The sequence below is a fragment of the Epinephelus moara genome, chromosome 16 (genome assembly GCF_006386435.1).
Source record: "Epinephelus moara isolate mb chromosome 16, YSFRI_EMoa_1.0, whole genome shotgun sequence".
Lineage (NCBI taxonomy): Eukaryota > Metazoa > Chordata > Actinopteri > Perciformes > Serranidae > Epinephelus > Epinephelus moara.
In genome coordinates this window covers 47,450,068-47,471,865 of record NC_065521.1, presented here as the reverse complement: position 1 = coordinate 47,471,865, position 21,798 = coordinate 47,450,068, and the positions used below count along the sequence as shown (strand labels likewise).

The 21,798-nt window shown below is 41.4% G+C and overlaps 1 protein-coding gene across 2 annotated transcripts in view; it reads left to right on the top strand.

Moving 5' to 3' along the window:
* Positions 1-236: 236 nt before the first annotated feature.
* The window catches only part of LOC126402470 (protein NDRG3-like), a 27,822-nt gene continuing 6,260 nt past the window's right edge, over positions 237-21,798 (top strand). For both annotated transcript variants that reach the window (XM_050064488.1, XM_050064489.1), the window contains exons 1-15: positions 237-397; positions 6,574-6,671; positions 7,263-7,295; positions 12,470-12,575; positions 12,743-12,863; positions 14,379-14,441; positions 14,552-14,612; positions 14,814-14,900; positions 16,156-16,212; positions 16,316-16,419; positions 16,801-16,866; positions 16,983-17,034; positions 17,165-17,212; positions 18,948-18,983; positions 19,812-19,863. In XM_050064488.1, the coding sequence (XP_049920445.1) occupies positions 6,612-6,671; positions 7,263-7,295; positions 12,470-12,575; positions 12,743-12,863; positions 14,379-14,441; positions 14,552-14,612; positions 14,814-14,900; positions 16,156-16,212; positions 16,316-16,419; positions 16,801-16,866; positions 16,983-17,034; positions 17,165-17,212; positions 18,948-18,983; positions 19,812-19,863 (946 nt within the window). In that variant the 5' untranslated portion in view covers positions 237-397; positions 6,574-6,611. The remainder of the gene's footprint in view (positions 398-6,573; positions 6,672-7,262; positions 7,296-12,469; positions 12,576-12,742; positions 12,864-14,378; positions 14,442-14,551; positions 14,613-14,813; positions 14,901-16,155; positions 16,213-16,315; positions 16,420-16,800; positions 16,867-16,982; positions 17,035-17,164; positions 17,213-18,947; positions 18,984-19,811; positions 19,864-21,798) is intronic.

The window sequence follows — 21,798 nt, the reverse complement described above, 5'->3', positions numbered from 1 at the left end:
CAGAACACAAGTATGAACCTGAGTATGAGCAGATTAAGGGACCTTTAAAGTCAGGTTTTGAGTAGCACAGGAGGAGTTTACACAGCGTGGTATCTGTACTTTAATTTCAGTAATCTGATTACACGGTGTAAATATGAGTAAACTTGACACCTGTTGTGATTTTAGTGACCTCGTGACCGCCCACTGAATGAACGACCTGTTGTTTACGTTGACGTAGCTCCGCCCCTGACAGTCCGCGTGCTGCTGCTGCTGCTGACAGTCCAGTCGAAGAGAGGACGCTCCCGACCAGCTCAACTCGCTCTAACGGTTATCAGTCAACGTTAACGGCACCGACCTGCTAACTAACCACTTGGACCTAACGAATAAGTTTAGTAGCCTCCGGAGCTAACTGCTGACGGTGAGTAGCTCCGTTAATATCTGCTGTAACGGTTACTAACGGCTACTAACCGAGTGACGGCTAACTTAGCTGACTAGCTAGGTTAACGGTTTAGTGTGCTAGCTTATTAGGCTTATTGTAAACGGTAAGTGGTGAGTGAGCCAAGTTAGCTGGGAGGTTGTTGTTCCGTGCTCGTGAGCTTGTATGGCGACGGTGTATTTGGTTACAGGTGTGTGTGAGTACGTGCGTGCGCGCGTGTCACTATCAGGGTGAAACGTCTCCCGTAGTAACGGTTGCTAAGCCTAAGCTGTCTGTCTGGAGCTAACATTAGCGTCCAGGCGCGTTAATTAGGCAGCGGTAACGGTAGATAATCAGCAGAGCTCTGTGTGTGTGTGTGTGTGTGTGTGTGTGTGTGTGTGGGCGGACAGCGGAGCTGAGAGCATCGGTACACTCAGTTCAGCACAGAAACAACCTTTATTATTGTAACTGTCGATATTTTCATTGATCGATCATTTAAAGTGAAACTAATCGAATCAGGAAAATGGCAAACGCCATAACAAGTCATCAGAGAAACAAAGTGACGTCTTCTGTTGGCCTGTTTTATTATTTATCTCCAATCAGACTGCAGTATTCAAATATGTTTACATGCTCATTAGGGACTGTTCATTATATGTGATGGGGGACGAGGTGGTGCAAAAAGAGGGAGACATGTTAAATAATTTTTAATCCCTGGGGAGGGATTTATGGGTTTTATTTTGGATTATGTTACTGCAGATTTTTAAAGGAAACCTGCAGGCATGCTTTCTTTAAATATTTCCAAAATTACACCATTTATCACAGGCAGAAACTGGAAAAACAGAAACTATAGTTGGATTTTTACATTTCTGACGGTCTTTAGACACAACATGTGCAAGAACACTTTAGTCAGGAAAAAAAGAAGTAACCAAATCTGAGCTTAAAGTAGGGATATTTCATCAAAATCATGTTATTGTACACCTCATTTAAAATCTGGCCAAAAATAAACCGTTTGCAATAACGCACCAGTCGGGGTGTGAATCACCAGAGGATACACAATATGATACTAAAGTCATTATATAATATTATTGTGACTTTAAATATGTTGTGATATGCTGAGTATTGCGATAAAATAGGCTATATTGACATTTATTACCTTTTTCAACTGTAAATTATGTCCCCAAAGAAAAACTTTGTCAACATCTGTTTTATCTGATAAGATAACATTTTCAGCCTGTTCATCTCTCTTCAGCCATTTATTTTGCAGCAAAATGTATCTAGTAGACTGAAAAAGCAACTAAGTTAAATTATTGTAGTGGGCTACCTAAAGTTTAATTTGTATTTGTAATATCAATAATTTATACAATGAAATAATAAATACTTGGCACTGTGTGACAATACGATATTGCCACACAAAAATATCGTGATACTATGCTGTATTGATTTTTCCCCACCCCTACTAATCAGCATGCACGACAAAAGTGAAAAGCTGGGTCTTTTTTCAACTTCAGGATTTCGCCTCCAGCTTTTAACTTCAAAGGGTATGTTTTAAAAATCTAATAACTATTTATGGTGGAGGGAGGGTCATGCATTTTCTGTTAGTCACTCGGGGAGGCTCAATGAGAAATACTTGTAGCTTCAGGGATGGTCAAAATTTAACAAAAATAAAAGTCAAACCCCAGCCATCCCCCTCCTCTGATAAGTAAAGAACAGTCCCTTATTATCCCAGGCTGAGGTGGCATCTTTATTTTGAACACATTTGAAATAATTAGATTGAACATGGAGAAACCTGGATATTTAGCTCCTTATACACGATCACAACATTATCCAGGCTTCATCTGTATACGATGTTTGCATGCACATTCCTGTCCCAGTTATTTTTTAAAGTCTGTTTTTCTTAATACAAGATAACATATTCGGTTGTTGCAACAGTGCAAAGACAGCAATGTACAGATAAATAGAGAAGGTAAAAGATAACAATGTATTTAACAAAAAATAAATAAAAAAGAGACAGAGTACAAATAAGAACGTAATGCTGACAAAAATTGCAATTTAATGTGATTTAAGTGGCAGTCGAGTGTGATTGATAAATAAGTCTATGTAAACAGAGCACACCAGACTGACGATATGATCAGGTAGTGGTACTTAGTGTTTGTCTTTATATAATTTTAGAATATGATGCAAGAATCAGTAACATATCAACATGATATAGTATTGTAAATTATAATGTTATGATGTTAGGTGGACAAACACCATAAGAGCAAATTATTCTTCACAGATCACAATCTAAACAACAACTTACATCCCTGCTTACATGTTATCGGACATCATCCAGGTTTAGAGAAGCCTCAACATACTAGCCAGAGTGCTCAGAAACTGGGATAAGGTGGCATGTAAACACCTGACCCAGGTTTCTAATCCTTCTCTGCATCCTGAACTTGAGTTATGTTAAAGAAAATCTGCTGATGAATGATGGAGTGGTGGCCTACAGGCTGAAATAAATACAAATGCTGACATTGGTGCTGCAGAGCACTTGAATTGTCTTTGTCCTGCTCGAAGGAGAAGCTAAATCCATCAGTAAAGCAGCTAGAAAGTAGCTCATCCGCAGCTGTTGAGACAGTTTGGTTTAAAATATGTTCTGGATGTGGAGGAGTCAGAGACACATCTGCACCAACGCAGACGATCAGAGCCGCGGATAATACTAGAGGATGAGAATAACCAGGTTTTTGTGTGCTCCATGTTTACGTCATATCCCTGAATATACTAAAAACACACATTCGTATCCTGGTTGTGAGTCTTGTGCTAATTTTGATTTAGATTCAGGATTTAGTGTTTCCATGGAGCACAGAGAAACCTGGTTATTCAGCTCGCTGTATTCACGATCATGACGGTGTCCAGTTTCCGATTGTCTGTGTGCACGTTGTGTCTTTGCTTACTTGACATTTATGTACTGATGAGTTACAGTTTAGATTAAACTTATTTGGTTTCTAGCTCTTCAGATTTTCTGTATTTAACACCATTTAGCTTCTTTATTAATCTCTAGTAACAGCTAAGATACAATTTATGAACAATGGGATCCATTTCTGTGCAACTGTTTTTGGATATTAACTGTTCCAACGGTACATCTCATCTCTGTGCAGCATGTGCTCCAATCTGACTGGTTACTGCAGCTTCACCGTCAGTCAGTGAGTTAGTTATCTGTTTGGGTCAGAGCCAGGTAGCCCACAGGAAGCTCAACATCCATCCAAGCTACTCTGCTGAAACACTGTTACCCAACCTGTCTGCCCACACACAAACACACACACACACACACACACACACACACACACACACATAACTGGATGGCCTACTGCCAGTGTGAGATCACTGGCTGTTTCCATTAGATTCACACAGTTGGATAACACAGTTTGACACAGGTAGACACCCAGAGACAGAGACAGATAACCCAGCAGACAGACAGGTGGCAGAGCTGGGTGATGGAAACAAACGTCATTTTATTTTTCAGCCAAATAATCTGTTGTTGGTGTGATTAGGGTGTTGTCAAGTCCGCTAGTGTCTACAACAAACAACAACAAATGTCAGACCTCTGTGCAGATTCATGTATGAAGTCTTAATTTACAAGTAAACATTTTTATCTGATTTGATTTATTTTTGAAACCAACCTAAAGCTTCCCTCTGTGCTGGACTAGCTGTACCTGCACCCTGTCTGCACAGGATTTACTTCAGCCAAATCTGTCTTACGTGTGTCTGATGGGACAGGTCAGAGCTGCAACGATTAATAGATTAGTTGTTCACTATTAAATTATTTGGCAGCTAATCTGATAATACATCAATCAGTTTAAGTAGTATTTAAAGAAAACAAAAGTCAAAATTCTTTGATTACAGCTTCAGAAATGTGAATATTTTCTGCTTTCTTTACTCCTCTGTGACAGTTCACTGAGTACAGTGAGTATTCACCCCCCTTCACATTATCCAGTGTTGTTGCATCACACCCTGTAATTTAAATGGATTTTTATTTTGATTTTTTGTAATGGACCTACATGAAATAGTCAAACTTTGTGAAGTGAAATGGAAAAAAATTCTAAAAAAAACAAACAAACCAAGGGGTGAGGGAAAATAGATACAGCATAGTATCACAATATTTTTGTGTGGCAATATCCTATCATCACACATTTATTTTTATTATATAAATTATTAATATGACTAATACACATTAAACTTTAGCTAGCCTACTAGAATAATCTAATTGCTTCTCAGTCCACCAGATAGATTTTGCTGCAAAAAAGTGAAAGTTTTATCTTATTAGATAAAACAGATGTTGATACAGTTTTTCCTGGGGAACATACTTTACAGTTGAAAAAAATTAATACATCGCGATATATTGCAATACTTACCATATTGCAACATATTTAAAATCGCAATTACCACTAATACTTAAGTGACCATATGTATTCACCACATTTGCTATTGAAGAGTAGCCAGAAAGTTCAGTTTTAGTCTAATATAACCAGAGTACTGTCTACCACATATATTTAGGGAGTCTCCCACATGCCTTTTGGTGGACAGATGTGCTCTTTTTTATTTCTTCTTGTAAGGCTTAAAGTGGTCCAGTGGTCAGATACTCCAGTCTCCGCTGTGGAGCTCTCCAGCTCCTGCAGGTTTATCTTTGGTCTCTTTGTTGTCTCTCTGATTACTGCCCTTCTTGCCTGGTCTGTGAGTTTTGGTGGGCGGCCTTCTCTTGGCAGGTTTGTTGCGGTGCCATATTCTTCCCATTTTGTAAGAATGGATTTAATGGTGCTCAGTGGGATGCTCGGAGCTTCAGATATTTTTTTAGAACACAACCCTGATCTGTGCTTCTTCAGGACTTGGTCCCTGACCTGTTTAGAGAGCTCCTTGGTCTTAATGGTGCAACTTGCTTATTGGTGCTGCAGATTGAACTTTACTGCACTTAAGCGGTTACAGATATTTACATTATTTAAGGGTTGTTTTTATCTTTTATGGCCAAATGTAAATAAGAAAGGGGCGGCAGCTTCTTCTGTAACTGATAATGTTAAATGGGCATATTGTCTCACATCGATCTCAGGCCCCTGAATTGCATTGAATCGAAATCACATCGAGACAGACTTTATGATGTCAGCAAAAATAGTATCATTGTCTAAAGAATCGATATAATATTGCATAGATATTATTAAACTAGTGATTTACACCCCTACTGATGATGTGACTTCTGAAGGTAACTGTCAGCACCAGGTTTTATTTAGGGGCGTCATAGCAAAGGGGCTGAATACATATGCATACAAAACCTTTCAGTTTTTTTGTTTAATTTTAAATTTGTATTTTAGAAGTTTTGTTTTGCTATTTCACTCAACCAATTTTTGACTATTTTGTGAAGGTCCTATCTAGAACTACTGATTGACATTTTTCCCCATTTTTGACACCAAGAAAAGAAAAGCCGTTGTTGTCATGTTAAAGCCATGTTATATTTATCTTTTATGAAACATTTATATGCCCTCAATGTGAATTTTCCCCGGTGGTATAGAGAACTGTATTGAATATCCATATCTGTATTGTATCGTGACAACACTAGTTTCCTGTAAAACAGTAATGTAACTCTGATGTGCTACTTTCACTACATCACCTTCTTACTACTCTTGCTTTCTAAAAGACCTCTGCAAGAAAACAAATGTCCTTTAGTTCATACTGACCTGCAGAAATCCGGTGCTTATATTTATCTGAAGTGTCCTATGCAAAAGAAGGTCTGTTTAGATTTTCTGAGAGCTCAGAAAAGCAGCTTTTGTTTTTATCACATTCACTTCCCAGATGAGCACATCCCAACTTCTGTACACTAATTACTTCTGTCGTCTGTGTGATTGATGTGTGTGTCAAATAGGACAACGTTACATAACGCTGCCATTGTGTGTTTAAATTTACAATACCATAATTACTTAGCTCGACATTTGTATGAAAGGGAGCTGCTGTCAGTAATGTCAACAATATTTAATTGATTGATTTACCAGTTCAGAACCATTTTGGCTTGACGTCATCAACAGAAAACAATGAATGCTTTATCATTACATCAGCAGAGCAGGTGGACTGACGCTCACATGTGACATAACAGCAGTTACCTGACTGACACTGTCTAACACTACACCTGTCTCTCTCTACGTTTGTGTGTCTGGAAGGCGTGTCTCATCAGGTTGATTGGCAGTAAAGCAGTCCTATGATGGAGGAGCTTCACGACGTCCAGCTGACTGAGATCAAACCACTCCTGACAGGACAGGTGAGGAGGGGGCGGGGCTTAACTGGGGTCATGGCCTGTACCTGCTTTAGAAAGTTGGGTATCCAGGACTCACAACAGTGTGCTGTTCAGTCAGAAAATCTAAAGCAGGAGAAACGTGTCTAACAGATGTAGCTGCCTGCAGCTTAAAGAGCTGATTTAATAAACTTTATTTTATCAGATGTGATATTTTGCTCATGTTTAACCAGGTCTGTGTGACCGCGGTGAAACTGACAAACTGTGTGAAGATAAACAGTGTAAGACGTGCCCTGTGCTCCCAGCTCCCACAGCTCCCTGCCCGTCTGCTAGTACAAATCCACCAGAGAGTTTAACGACGCTGCCAGCACGGGGGCATCTTAACAACATTCATCTGTGACAGACCTGGTTAAAAATCGGCAAAGTATCTCTTTAAATTTCCAAATACAGCAATTTTTCAATATATCCGACAGCACATGAATAAAGGACTATCCAATAAAAACATGTCCTCTGATATATAAAGTGACTATGATCAGAATCATATCCTGGATACTTTAATATCTGGATAAACTCATTTCATAACAATAATGATGAAAGAATTTCTCTCTGTCTCCTCAGAATGGGAGAAATCTCCAGGACTTTGACTGTCAGGTGAGTTCAGCACCATCAGAGCTTCACACAGTCAGCACACCGTTTCCTCTCTGTTAGCATCGTGAGCTGCTGGAATCTGAATCAGAGTCAGACCTTTCATCAGGGACATAGACAAAAATATTTCTATATCATGTTTTTCAAGGTTGGAATATGAAACATGTTAGTTAAAAGTACATCAGTGTCTCTGAGAGGCTCAGAATTTATCACATAGTTTTTCATAATGACGGTATAAATCCTATTATAATTCAAATTAATGATTCAACAAGAGTCACTGACATAGGCGCAGAAGCTTCCAGTTGTCTCTCTGTCAACTCCACTAAATTTGTGCTGAATTGGTGCTAAATTTAGGCTCTTACGTCTATTCTGCAAGTGTTAGTGGTGCTTTTTTTGGTTGGCTTTGGACGATGGTGGTTGTGGTTGCGAGTCGCTCCTCAGGATTCGGAAATCAACTCACCGTCCTGTAAACTCTCCCTCAGCCAACTTCTAGCTAGCCAGCTGCTAGTTAGCCATGTCGAGGTTTTCGAATGTTAATATCGAGGAAAAGATGGAGTTGATGGCACCAGCTGAGCTAAATTCTGCTCGCCATTGCACAGACATTGGAAAATAAATGGGACGACCTCCATGCCGCATCAGTTTCCTACAGGATATCAGGAACTGTGATATCCTTTGATCCACCGACACTTAGCTAAATCCTGGACGGTGACATTCAACCAGGTGACCCTTTTTTGATACGCTGATCTGACAGAGCAGAGAACTCTGGGAGAGAAGGAGAGGAAATGTGGCTTCATGGTGAATAAGGACTGGTGTGACAGTGGGAGATGCTGTCCTGTTACTGCTGAGGATCAATGCTATACACTGTTCAGAGCCGGCTGCAGAGCAGAGTCGCTGCCTGTGTTTGGCAGGAGCGACATCGAGGTCAGGGTGTGTGCGGACAGTCAAATCATTCCACAACCAGAAACCACGGATTACCAGAACATCCAGAAACATTTACATGATAAGTGCACAAGTTAAATGAGCTGATGGGGTCAAGGTTCACTGGAGTTGTACTTTGTATAATTCCATGTGACAAACAATTGATTGACAGATAGATATTCAGAGCAGCACGTTACAAAGGCTAGATAAAAGATAGATAGGAAAAGAAGAGACCAGTGGCTCAAAGAATCATTTTTAGGAGGAGTGTGTGAGGCAAACTGTTCACAAGCTGTCAAACATCAGGCCGAAGTCAGCTGGATAACCTTCAGCTCCACACACACAGATTGATCAGCAGGACTCATCAGACTGACGTCAGTACAGCGGGTCAATTTGCATCAATACCTCTGATCAGAGAGTTATTTTAAATTAGAGCACAGTAACAGCTCTGTCTCTCTGTCTGCTCCTCCAACACATCCTGTGAGTTGTTTTGAAGCCATATCCACTTTATTACTGTCTGACAGTCAACTGAAAAACATAAGTTCATTTCAGGGAAGGCTGAATTTTCAGCTACACACAGACACACACAGCCTTGAAAAGAAAATGAACACAAGAAATATATAGTTTGAGTGGTATGTTTTTCTCAGTAGGTTGTCGTGGGCTTTATTAACTAAAAACATTTCAGAATCATATTTATTACATATAGCATTTTAAATGTAATGATCAGAAGTCTCTTTCTGAGTTATAAATATCTCTCTGATGGCCCTTTGTCAGTTTGCCGTCTTCGCTGCTCATGGGGGATAATATCAGTTCTGTAAATAATCACTACACTTGTAATATTTCCATATCAAACAGTCTGAACAACGAGCGAGAAAAACTTTTAATTAAAAAGCTGCTCGCAGGTCTCAAGTGACTCAGCTGTGGTTTGTTTTATGGTTTTCTTGTAATGGTTGTGAATCTGATTTCCCCGTGGGATGGAAGGAGCTCAGGAGGGAAGATAAAGAGCAGAGGAGGAGAGGAGAGGAAGGCGTGATGAAACCAGTGAAGGATGGAAGGAGGGCAACAAGTGGTTGGCTGTTCAGACCTTAAGACCTTACTGCTCTCAGCCAATGACTACAGAGATTATTCCTCTTGATCCCATCATGCCGCCTCCACTATCTCTTTCTTCCTCCACTTGGCAGAAGGCGAAAGGACAACAGCTGACCACCGTCTCTGCTGACCTCTCTAATATCTGCTTTTTATGAACCCTTGTGTCTTTTTTGTTCCTCTCTAAAACTCTCCCCTCTCCTCCTCCTCCTCCCCCGTCAGGATGACTGACTCTCTGGATTTGCACCAGATCTCCTGTTCTTTAGGAGTTGGGGTGGTGAGTTAGCCAGTTAGCCATTCATTAGCCTGCTTTCCTTGCCAGCTGCTAGCTTCAAAGAGTCAGCAGCCTCTTAGCTGGTTAGCTAGTTAGCTTGCTCATCTCTACCTGCAGACATGCTGTTAGCCTGCAGACAGCAAACTGTTTTTAATACTCGGCTGTGTGTATCTTGCTTCAGTTGTTAGAGTGACATCAGTCAGTCACACTTTAGAATCAGCTTTATCACACACAAGGAATTTACTTTGGTGTTTTGGTGCATACCAGCAAACATAGTAAGAGAAAAGCAAGTGCTACAACAGTCAAGAAATAAATGTAGAATAGAAAAGATAAAGATATGTACAGTGTATCTGCTGCTGTTAAATAAAAGTGCTTTACAGAATTAGAAGTTGAGTTTTGTGCAGGAATGTGCAAAACTATTTACTAGGGAAAGTTTTAAAGTTCACAGTGTTATTTAATTAAACACTTTCCATTAAAGGCCCAGTGTGTGGGATGCAGGGGGAGATATTAGCAGAAATGGATTATAATAATCATAACTATATGATAACATTAGTGTTCGGGCTGAACCTGACTCAGACTTATGTCAGCCAACTCAGATTTTGCCTTTTAATACGAATATTAGACGATTCTTTGTTTTACCCCCATATAGAGTTTTAAAGTTTAAACGGGGCTCAGCGGGACGTTCAGTGTGACAGCAGAATTCAGGTAATATAGTAAACAAGCTAACTGCACTAACAACGATAAGAAATGTGCAACAGCATTTTTTGCCAACACTATATATCAAACAAAAGCCAGAGACTGTGTTGTATTAAGTATAAGCATCTGTGAGCTGTAAATTCACCAACTCCAAGCAGAAGAGTGAGGATAATGTTATTCTGAAGCCTTATGGTGGAAAGTTTCTCCTCCTCTGTGCCGCTGCGTCACGTCCACATCTGTCTCTGTACCAAAGAGTAGCGTGAAAGTCAAGAGCGCTCACCGTGTAGCAAATCTGGGGGCCAAAACATCCCCAGACGTACACTGCACAACACACTGACTAGCAAAGAAAAACTTGCTCAACTTGAAGCAGTCTCACTTTACTGAGGTCTCTGTCTGACGATTTGAATCGCTGACTTTCAAGGGGCAGCCCTAATTAGTGTTTGATCTCCTGAAACTAAACATCATTGTGTTTTAGTAACCTTAAAATGACCCGTTTATATCTACACACAGAGTCGGTACCATGGATGTATAAAGAGACCTGGATACAGCGTTGGAGGCAGGATCCCGTTCATTCCTTTGAAAGCATGAAGCCAGAAAAGCTTAATTTCCGCGGTACAAAATTACCTGGGTGATGGGCATGTCCTCCCCATCATTGGGCCCATAGAGCAGACGCACTAGAGACTTCATTAAAATGATTTAATCTTGCAGCTCTTCTAGACTTTCCAAGTGTTATTTTACAGAACGTATCCACTGATTTACAGGCATCTCTTTCCTAATGTAAGTCAATAGGAAAAAGTCTTTGAGGGCTCTGTGACATCATGTGACAGACTTGGGAGTTGTAATTCCACTACGAAAATTGGCTTCAAAGCCCAACGCACTTCCTGGGGGCCCGGCAGATCGTCCTCCTCAGAGTCCACCATGTTGTTTCTACAGTAGCCCTGAACGGACAAACCAAACACTGGCTCTAGACGGCACCATTCATGTGTTTGAGCACATGCTACATGCTTGGCACACGGTAGAAGTTTCCCTAGGTTGCAATCTACATCCTCACTGCTAGATGCCACTAAATCCGACACACTTCCCATTAAAGTACCTGCATGTATTTTACAGAGACAGACAGAAAGGGTAGTGTGAGAAATTCAAGTGTTACAACTTAAAAACAGGAAATGCAATGGTAGATCTTCAAAGAAGAAGAAATATATTTAGTTAAAAGTTAGATTGAAATGGTTAAAAAGATTTGTTTGTACCAATTTAAAGATGTCATACAGAAGAAAAGAACAGAGCACAGAAACATTACATTTCTTACTTTACTGTCAGATTTATCTCCATCCATTGTTTAAGTCTGTGACAGTAAGTGTGTTTGAGTTTTTAGTTTTTGCCTTTTTGCAGACAGTCAGTAACATTTTACAGAGAGGGATGAAAATGTTATGAGGTTTTTAAGTGTCAGTGTTTTCAGCTCTCTACAGCTCATCTGAGAGGCTCCTTCAGTGAGCAGCCTCAACACATTATTAAGCCCTGGTTTTAAAACTCATGCAGTTTGACAGTGTAATGACAATCTGTGTGTGTGCACAGCATGTGAGGAAGCTTAAGATTTCATTAATAGAATCTGTCAGGTCGTTACATGGTCGGTTCATTAATGAGATTACTGGGCAACACCTCAGCCTGTGTGAAGCCATTCATCTGTCTGTCCATGTTCTGTCTGTAACAAGCTGAATATGTTTTACTACACAGCTTCTGATCATCATCTACATTCTGATTTCTATCAAATAATCCTCCCGAAACATCCCAGAGTTATCTTGGTGCGTCCATGTCTACAGTGGATGTACTATACTTATCGTGCACGTTCATCTGTTGGTTGGTTGGAAACACAAACACCTGATAGAACATCTGCCCTCCACTCGGCTGCTGATTTCTGACCAAAGAAATGTGATGTATCAGTTTTCCAGTGAGCAGCTTCAGCCTGTTAAAAGCTGCTGACTGTCTCTGTGATATCAGGACCATGTTTTTGTTCTTTACTCATGTTACAATGAAAGTCGGGCTCAGAGGAGCCCCACTGGTACATGCCCTCCGTGTCACTTCTCTCGGCTGAGTGTGATTTATTCTACAGCATGAAATGGATTTAGTGAGTTCACCCTCGAGGCTGCTGTTGTGCTGTTTGTTGTCGGTGCAGACAGGGTGATGTTTGTTTGTTGTTTGCTGTGTTGTGCAGGAGCACGATGTGGAGACGGCCCACGGTGTGCTGCACGTTACCATGAGGGGAGTTGCTAAGGGCAACCGACCCACAATCCTCACCTACCATGACATCGGACTTAACCGTGAGTAAATAAGCACACACGCATTCACAGTCGTCATACAGTACAGTACATATACTATAGAGGTACAGTACGGAGAAAAAATATATGGTAAACAAGGACTCAATGCATGACGTGTGTGTGTGTGTGTGTGTGTGTGTGTGTGTGTGTGTTTGTTTATGTGCACGTAGATAAGTCTTGTTTTAACAGCCTTTTTAACTACGAAGACATGCAGGAAGTGACACAGCATTTCTCCGTTCTGCACGTTGATGCTCCAGGACAGCAGGAGAACGCTCCTGTATTCCCCACCGGGTAACGCACACACGCACAAGCACACGCACACTCACACACTCACAGGTGTGTTTTCCCAAGGTTCTTATGTGACTTGTTGTTCTTCAGCATTAAAGCCCCCCTCCAGTCAGCGCTACCTTCTGTTTAACGGTTAAGGTTCTTTCACAAACAAAGAATAGGGGTGTGGTTAATCGTCAGACATAATATATCACTATGGCAACCAGATTGCAGCTGCAGTCGTTTACTGTTAATCAGAGGACAAATGAGACAAGAATTAGCACAACCCACGGACTCTGTCCTTCTCACAGCTGTCGGTTTAACGTAGTAACGAGGCGCCGTTTTACTGCTGCTGCACCACGAAGCCGCGCCCCCGCACACCGGCCACAGTGCACCACAGCAGGGATAGATATGTTGCCGAGGTTTGCTGTTTGAAATACAGCTATTGGACATTTCGGAGGTGCTGTGCTCTCACCTCAGCTCTCAGCACCAACAGCACAGAGGGCAGCACTATGAATCTTTTTATCTTTTGCTTACCTGGCGGGACTTTTTCTTGTTGCTGTGTGAAAGTGTTGTTTGTGTCTGGACTGAAAGTTGTGCACTTCCCTGTTTTAGTGCTTGTAGATGGAGCAAACATTTTTAAAAGGTCCTGAAACTGCATTTCAAACAGTGGACATATCTGTCCATGCTGCACATACAGACATACACATACAAATGCCATTATGAAAATAAACAACATACTAAACTAAGATGTAGGAAACTAAAAACATACAGTGAAGACACTCGTTAGCCATGCAGTAATTTAGACTGACATATGTACAGACAGACAGATAGACACACCTATACAGACCGATATAACTAAGGCCATGATGAAGCTGATGAGTTAGCTCGCAATGATGTTGATGACAGTGCACCTGCAGAAGCTTGGAGGATGATGTTTGACCTGCAGATTCTACTATAGTCATACATCATCTTTCTGTTTCAGCAACAACCTGCTTTTTTTTTTAGCTTTCAGCACAAAATTAAGTTTCCTGTGATTAGTGTGACTAATCAGTATCGTCAGGAAATGATTTAGAAAAACAAGAAATATCATAACATTTTTAAAATGCACTAAAGAGGGTCTTTAAATACTCATTATACAGAAAAAATAGGAAACAAAATCTTTGTTCGAGTCCCCTTTGTTCAACAACACAGCTGCTGGCACAGTGTCGTGATCAGAGGAAGGAAAATAAAAACCTCTGGGAGTAAAGGCTCAGTGACGAGGACTCTCCTGTGTAACATTAATGTCTTTAAATAAAACAAACAAAGATTTCCTGCACTGTGTGTCAGTAAGTACAACAAAGACCTCCATGAGGCAGTGCATTGCTAAATATATATATAGATGCAGCACAGCTCAGTGTGCGAAAGGATCGACAGGAGCAGTTTTTGCTTGTCAGCAGTGTTAACAAAATATTGGATATTAGGGTTAGATAGATTACAGTCCAGTTCAAGATGTGTTACTGGACCCATGTTTACATCCATCCTGATGTGTGTGTGCAGGTACCAGTACCCCACCATGGATGAGTTGGCTGAGATGCTGCCGTCTGTTCTGACACAGCTTCAGTGAGTCGCTGTCTTCTCTGTGATGCATGATGGGTGTTTTAGATTCAACTACAGACAGTTGGTTAGTTCACCCTGACGTATATGTGTGTGTATGTGTGTGTCATCATCAGGGTGAAGAGTGTGATAGGTATCGGCGTCGGAGCTGGAGCCTACATCCTCACCAAACTGGCTGTGAGTTTATCCGCTTCACTCAGCAACAGAGTAATGAAGCAAGGTTAACTGGAGAAGCTCAGTCAGAGCCTACGACAGGACGGACTGTTGTCTGTCTTTTTTTCTGTCACATCACTTCCTCTTGCTGTTGGCCTGGTGGTAATAATGATGATGATGATGATGACAGTGGTGATGATGACGACCTTTGCTGTTGTGTTTCAGCTGAAGGAGCCCACTCTGGTGGAGGGTTTAGTTCTGATCAACATTGATCCCTGTGCCAAGGGCTGGATGGACTGGGCTGCCTCCAAGGTTTGTCCTGCCCACCACTCACACACACACACACACACACACACACACACACACACACACACACGCTTTCATAATCCCAGGTTTAATTGACAGTTTCAAAATAAAGAAGGTTCATTCTTGACCTTGACAGCAATTCTCAGTCTATAGCCGGGGTAGCAGAAGGTCGCCAGAATTTCAAACTTCACCCTCCTCCTGCAGCTCTTACCTTTCTCTCCTAAGCCCCTCCCGCCAGATGACCACAGGCATATGCACGAGTGTTTCCCATATGATGCAACTTTACAATGAATCTCATTTCATGGTAGGGTTGCACACAGCTCATCCACTCAGCCCCCTCTCTCCCCGCTTCTTCTCTCTCTGTTTATCACACCACAAATGAGAGAAGAGTTAGCTACTTAGCCACCACACGGTCCCTCTGTGGACTTTGCTGGAAGGAGAGTGGGCGGCAGCTCTGTCCTTTGGTCGGTGGCGGCGGTGGCTCGAATTTGTTCAGCACCAGACCCAACATGTTTAACAGTAGCAACAGAAAGTTTGCTGATCTGACGGTTGTAGCTATGTGGTGCCCCTGGGGTTTGAGGGGGTGGATAAAAGTTGCTGGCAAGGTGTTCATCTCTGGAGCTGCTGCCTGCTCTCCTCCCGGGGAGGTGGTCTGTAGCAGCAGGGAGTGAGGTGGAGGACACTCTGTGATTTGAAGCTCGAGCTAACATTGGCTATGTAAATGTGACATCATCTCTGACATGGTGTACAGATGTTGACATGTTACGTTTCGTTTATAGTCGGTTTATATCCATTGTCCTTTTTTGAGTTGCTCAGTGTAGAAAGTCGTTGCCAATGCAGGAACTTTTTCTGAAGGATTTTTCTGCTATAGAATCAGGCTTTTACCATCTGAAGGGACGTGCACGAGCATCTGCATTTGTAGAATAGCCAATAGGAATGCCATCTCCCTGCAATGGCCAGTGATTGGCCAAAGTTTCCCGTCACTGGCTAGATATTCTAAAGCCTGAAAACAGAGTCAAGACAAGGTGTAGAGGTGTGTCTTTCTCTCAGACCATTTGAAATACAACATGCACAAAGTTTAATATGGGTTTCTTGCCCAGTGACGCCAAAATTAAACTGCAGGCCCCAGCTTTAAGGGTTTAGTTGAAGTGTCTATTGACATGTTTGAACTGTCAGCTGAAGAGTAAGAGATGAAAGCAGCTGAATTTTTTTGTATGTGGTGAAATACGACAATAAAATGTGATGCTTTTGTTTCCTGCAGCTGAGTGGCTGGACGAGCAACCTGGTCGACATGATCATGGGACACCACTTCAGCACTGTGAGGACAAACTAGTTTTACAAGACCTTAAAGCTTTATAAGACCAATTTGTTAAGCTCCACTGACCTGTGAGCTGTCTGTGTGTTTGTGTGTGTGTGTGCAGGACGAGCTAACAGAGAATATGGAGATCATCCAGACGTACAGACTCCACATCTCTCAGGATATACCGCAGGACAACTTGGCCATGTTTTATAACAGCTACAGCAGGTATGAGACCAAACACTGTGTGTCTCTGTGCAGTTTAAATGTCTTCACTGGGGTTATGTGGCTGATCTACAAACACTTGTGTATGTTAAGCAACCATGTTGGCTGTTATTAGAAATTAGTTAAGATTGGAAAGACTGAAGACAAAACATTACAGTTCAGTGCATTATTTACTGAGACAACCTTCTACTTCATCTTGTACTGTGAATGTTATCACTGCTGCTTCTGTCAACATGAAGCTGCAACTGAGCTGTTCTGTGAGCTCAGTGAAAAACCAAAATATTGTTCTGTATCGTCTTCCTCAGTGTGTTTACTTCAAAAGGACTGTTACAGCAGCTGCCTGGAGTCTGTATTTATGTGTGTGTGTCTGTGTGTGTGTGTTAGTCGTGCTGAGTTGCAGATCGAGCGGCCGATCCCTGGTCTGAATGAAAACACAGTCACCACACTCAGGTATCATTTCTTCTTTCTTTGCTTTATTTAGTAATTATACCTTTCCACTGACACGTCCTGTTAGAGCTTATCTGACTCTGTGTGTGTGTGTGTGTGTGTGTGTGTGTGTGTCTCAGGTGTCCCGCTCTGCTGGTCGTTGGAGACACGTCGCCTGCTGTTGATGTCGTGGTGAGTGTCTGCTCTGTTTCCTTGACAACAGCTAGTAGGTGACGTCAGATTGTTGTTAATACTGCGTGTGTGTGTGTGTGTGTGTGTGTGTGTGTGTGTGTGTGTGTGTGTGCGTGCGTGTGCCTTGCAGGTGGAGTGTAACTCCAGACTGAATCCCACCAAGACCACTCTGCTTAAGGTACCCATCTGTCTGTCTCCTCTCTTTTCTCACCCGTCTCTCTCTGTACTCTGCTGTTAGGTGTCGTCGGTCTGTGATGTTCAGCCATCCCAATAATTATTCAGTGATTTACTATTTCGGTGTTTTCCCTTTAGTCGACGGGGGAGTTTTTAATCTGGAGGTTTGGAGAAATCCCAGTGGGCCTGTACAGTTCTGGGCCAGTTACTGTGGGTTGTGTGGACTCATGTGTGGACTGAGCTGATAAATCTGAGCATGCACATCTCCTATCTTCTCGTACTAACAAAAACATACACAGTTATTTAACTGCCAAACTCGAGTCCACAGTGGAGTAACTGAGAAGCCCCTCCCAAAATGGTACAGTCCCACCTTGAGCTAAAGTCTGGACATTTTGGCAAAGTGCAGCAGTAGTTCACACACCAGGTTGAAGATGGAAAGAAACATATAACAGAAGTTAATAAATACGGCCAATAGAATACTGTTTAAAGGGGAAATTGATTCCCAGTTCCTCCTTTGTTCTGGTTTAGATTATAGTTCTTATCTGGGTGCATCTGTTAATGAATTTGGGAGTGATCTTGTGTTTAGCATGTGGTTATGGGTCAACCTTAAACTATGAGTAAGTCTGAATTGAACAGTCTGTGGGGACTTGGCTCTGAACTGGATGGTTACTAGTCCAAGTCTCTGTATGGACTGAGTACTGGCTTTGGACTGGCATGTGGAGAGGTGCCAGTTTGCCTCCTGGGCACTGCTGAGGTGTCCTTGAGCAAACCCTCAAACTGCACCAGGAGTGTCATACTATGGCTGACACTACACTACCACCCTCGTTTAATACATGTGTGTATAAAACAGATTTGCGAAGAGGTACATTTCAACTGCCAGTTGACGGATTTTTTTTCAGTACACTTTTTTATTTATGAAAATGTCTTACATTTAATGAGTACAGAAATAAAAGAAGAAAAACAGAAGCAGTCCACAGGGTGAAAAAAGATGAATATGAGGTCATTGGATGTTTAAAAAGTCAAAGCAGACTTTCCTAATTTAAAGTAGGATCTCACATGGTACTTCTAAATCTGTCTCGGCTAAATAAACACACCATTTTCTCCACCGTTTTTCTCCCAATTCTTTTTGCAGTCGTATGGAAGAGGTCATCTGCTCCAGAAGATGTGAATGTTAAACAGTATTAAAACAGAGGCTAGCAGTTTTTCTGGAGCCAGTATTTTGTAATGACTGTTTTACTTGCCGCCAGCAAGATCTTAATAGATAGATATCATCTTTACTTAGTATGTCAGGGATTTGTCCACGATTAAAGGATGTGAATGTTGCATGAGTCTTTGAATGATTGTTGCTACCTCCTTCCAGAAAGTCTGAACAGAAGGGCAAGACCAAAAAACACGGGCATGGTCAAACAGTTTTTTTGGACTTCTGTTTGGGCGTGATGAAAAAGCACATCAGGTTTTTCCAGCAGAAGTCCAGCAGCAGGTCGGGGATTTGGTGGAGGACGACCGTGTTTCCCAGGCATCAGTGTCCAGCTCTTTTTCCCCATCATTGTCTCACAGTCTGCAGTCCCTATTCACTGATGTGAAGCCATATTAAACCTGTAATGCCCCCTGAGTTATAAGCATCAATACATATATGAATGAGCCAGTTGCCTAATTGAGTGGACTGACATATAAAGAAAATTTAATTTGAAAAATTTTGCTCTCATCACATGTTGTGTTATTCTTTGTGTCTCCACCAGATGGCGGACTGTGGAGGACTTCCTCAGGTGGTGCAGGTGAGTCTGAGGGGTCTGTGTGGACGTCCACGTGCAACCTATTTTTTGTGACAGTGTGGACTGTCGGCTGCACGTGCTCCAATCTCTTGTTCCAAACTCCAGTTTAGTCCAGAACACTGCAGGTCAAGTTAGTTTTAGGTTGGATATTTGACAGATATTCCTTCCGGACCCAGCAACCGCTTCTTAGCTCTGTTTTCACTCGATGTCAGTAGTAGAAGAATGGTAACCTCACCTCTCAGCCCTCCCGTTCATTGCCGGGGTTTGACATGAACTGTCAGTTGTACTGAGAATAGAACTGTGTCTGCAGCTGTCATCAGATGTTTGATATGGAAAGTATGTCTGAGACTAACTGTTCTCATACTGTGAGCTTAAAGACTAAGATTGCAAAACAATACTGACGTGCCCATATGTGCTCTGGTTGGTGTAGTAGTTCCTTGTGATCCGTTGCCAATACATTTAAATGAAATTGATGAAGGACAAAATCCACAGTCATCATTCTGTGGAAAAATGTATTTTAAAATTCAGCTGAAGTTAACCTGAGGTTTCAGAAGTCTGAGTTATATAAATAAACTGGGTATCTTCCACCAGTCTGTCGCAGGATTTCCTCTGTGTAATTTCAGGACAGTGTTTCCTTGCTGAGCTGCGGTGGAGAGATAATAACACAAACAGAGAATTTTATACTGAAAAGTCTGTAAATTTGATTTGTCTTACTGATTTTTACACTCAACAAAAAAGGGATTAGACGGGGATCTCTTCACAGTGTGTGTGGACAGGAGGAATGATCACTTTTATCAACAGTCTGACTAAAGTGTGTTTGTCTCTCCTCAGCCTGGGAAACTAGCCGAGGCCTTCAAGTATTTTGTCCAGGGGATGGGCTACAGTGAGTATCTTCTAATGTCTCTGTTCATGTCACTGGAGGATCACACACTCCTCCGTGGCTTTTAGACACACACATGTAAATCTGAGAGAAGAGATACTAGAGTTTCTTTAAAGGTCCAGTGTGCAGGATTTAGAGAGTGTATTGGCAGAAATTGAATATAATTTGAAAAGTATGATGTCTGTAGTGTAAAATCACCTGAAAATAAGCTGCTGTGTTTTCATTACCTTAGAATAAGCTGTTTATATTTAGATAGGGAGCGAGGCCTCGTCTACAGAGATCACCATGTTACACCACCATGCTTTTACGGAAGCCTAGAACGGACAAACCACCACTGGCTCTAGATAGGAACATTCACGTTATCATGTTCTGTCACTGTACTTGGGAGCCCCTCTGTGACGAGCAGCATTGGAAAAACACCCTTTTTTAAATGTTGAAACTGTTTTATCCAGTGTTTCTACCTGTTTTAATCACTGGGTCCATCTGTTTTGCTCTCTGTAAAAAAAAAAAAACCCTGAACATCTAGATCTTAAGTTATTAGAGGAAAAAGGTGAGCACAGATTAGCAGGTGCTGGGCTAGCAGGCCGTCTCCGACATGCCAAATAGCTTTGGAGAAACACCGATTTGAAACATCAGACGGCTTTCAGTGTTTTTTGCTGGTTTAAATCACCCAGCGAGAGTCAGAGGCCTCTGTAGATATTTCAGCTCTAGTTTAAACCTCCTGAACATCTGGATCAGAAATAAGGTTTGAGCACACATATAGTTATCAGAGAAAAAAAGATGAGCACAAGCAGTGCGTTTGTGACCTGCCCTAACACTGGTTTGTAAAATAAACTGCTTTATTTAAATCAATCTAATTTAAATCAACTGGTCAGTTTGTTCTGGAGATGAGGAGACCATTCAGCTCCCCCTAAAACCCTGTGAAGCACTGATCACCTTTGAAGTTTTAACCAGGAGAAGTTTCAGCTGGTTACAATCTGCAGTGTTCACAGCTAGATTCCATTAAATCCGTCTAAATCTTAAACCTGGACCTTTAAATTCTTTTTAATTAACAAGAAAAAACTGAATTCTGTCTGTGGTTTTTTTTTTATGTGTTCGCAACTTCCTGTTGGTCTTTGTCTCTCTGTGTTAACATGGTCCTCTTATATGTTCTAACCTGTCCGAGTTTAGCAATAGTCACATTTTAGTCATCTAGTTATTGGTACTTATAGTTTAGTCTTAACTCTTTTTTTGTGCGATTAATTCATCAGTTTATATTTTTGAACTGTTGTTTTGTCATGAATACTTTCACACAGAATGCGAACGTTACGTGCCGAAATAAGGAACAATCTATTTCAAAACCGGGACAATTTCTTTGAGCTTTTGCACCACAAATAAAAGAATCCACCACCAATCACACTGTGAGGAACGGCTGTCACATCACAACTTCTTAGTGGCAGACCTGTTGATGGTTTGTGTTCCCCAGAACCCTGTATTATATGACAAATATGACAAAGGACACAAAAAACAATAAAGACAATGATATCAAGGACAATATGTGGAGTCACATCGCTGAAAAATATGGCAGCACTGCAGTCCAGAACAAGACAGCAAACTTTATTACTCCTTTCGTTCTTACCTTTCACAATAAAAGCCTCAGACATATACACTGCATCACCGTTCACCAGAGGGAACTCAGATTCATTCAAAACAAATCTATTCCAACCTTTAATTCAACAAGAGTTGCAGCTGCCACAGATTAAAGGGAAATTTCAGTTTATGTCAACCTGTCTCCTATCGTCCTAAATTTGTTTCAAGTGACTAGTGACGAAAAATAATAGTTAGCATGTTAGCCGTTAGCCTAGATACAGCCGGGGCGCATAGTAGCGTCAGACCTGTTAAAACGTAAGTGAACGGGCAACCTTCAAGTGCAAAGTTAGTCCACTAAACAAGCTTTTT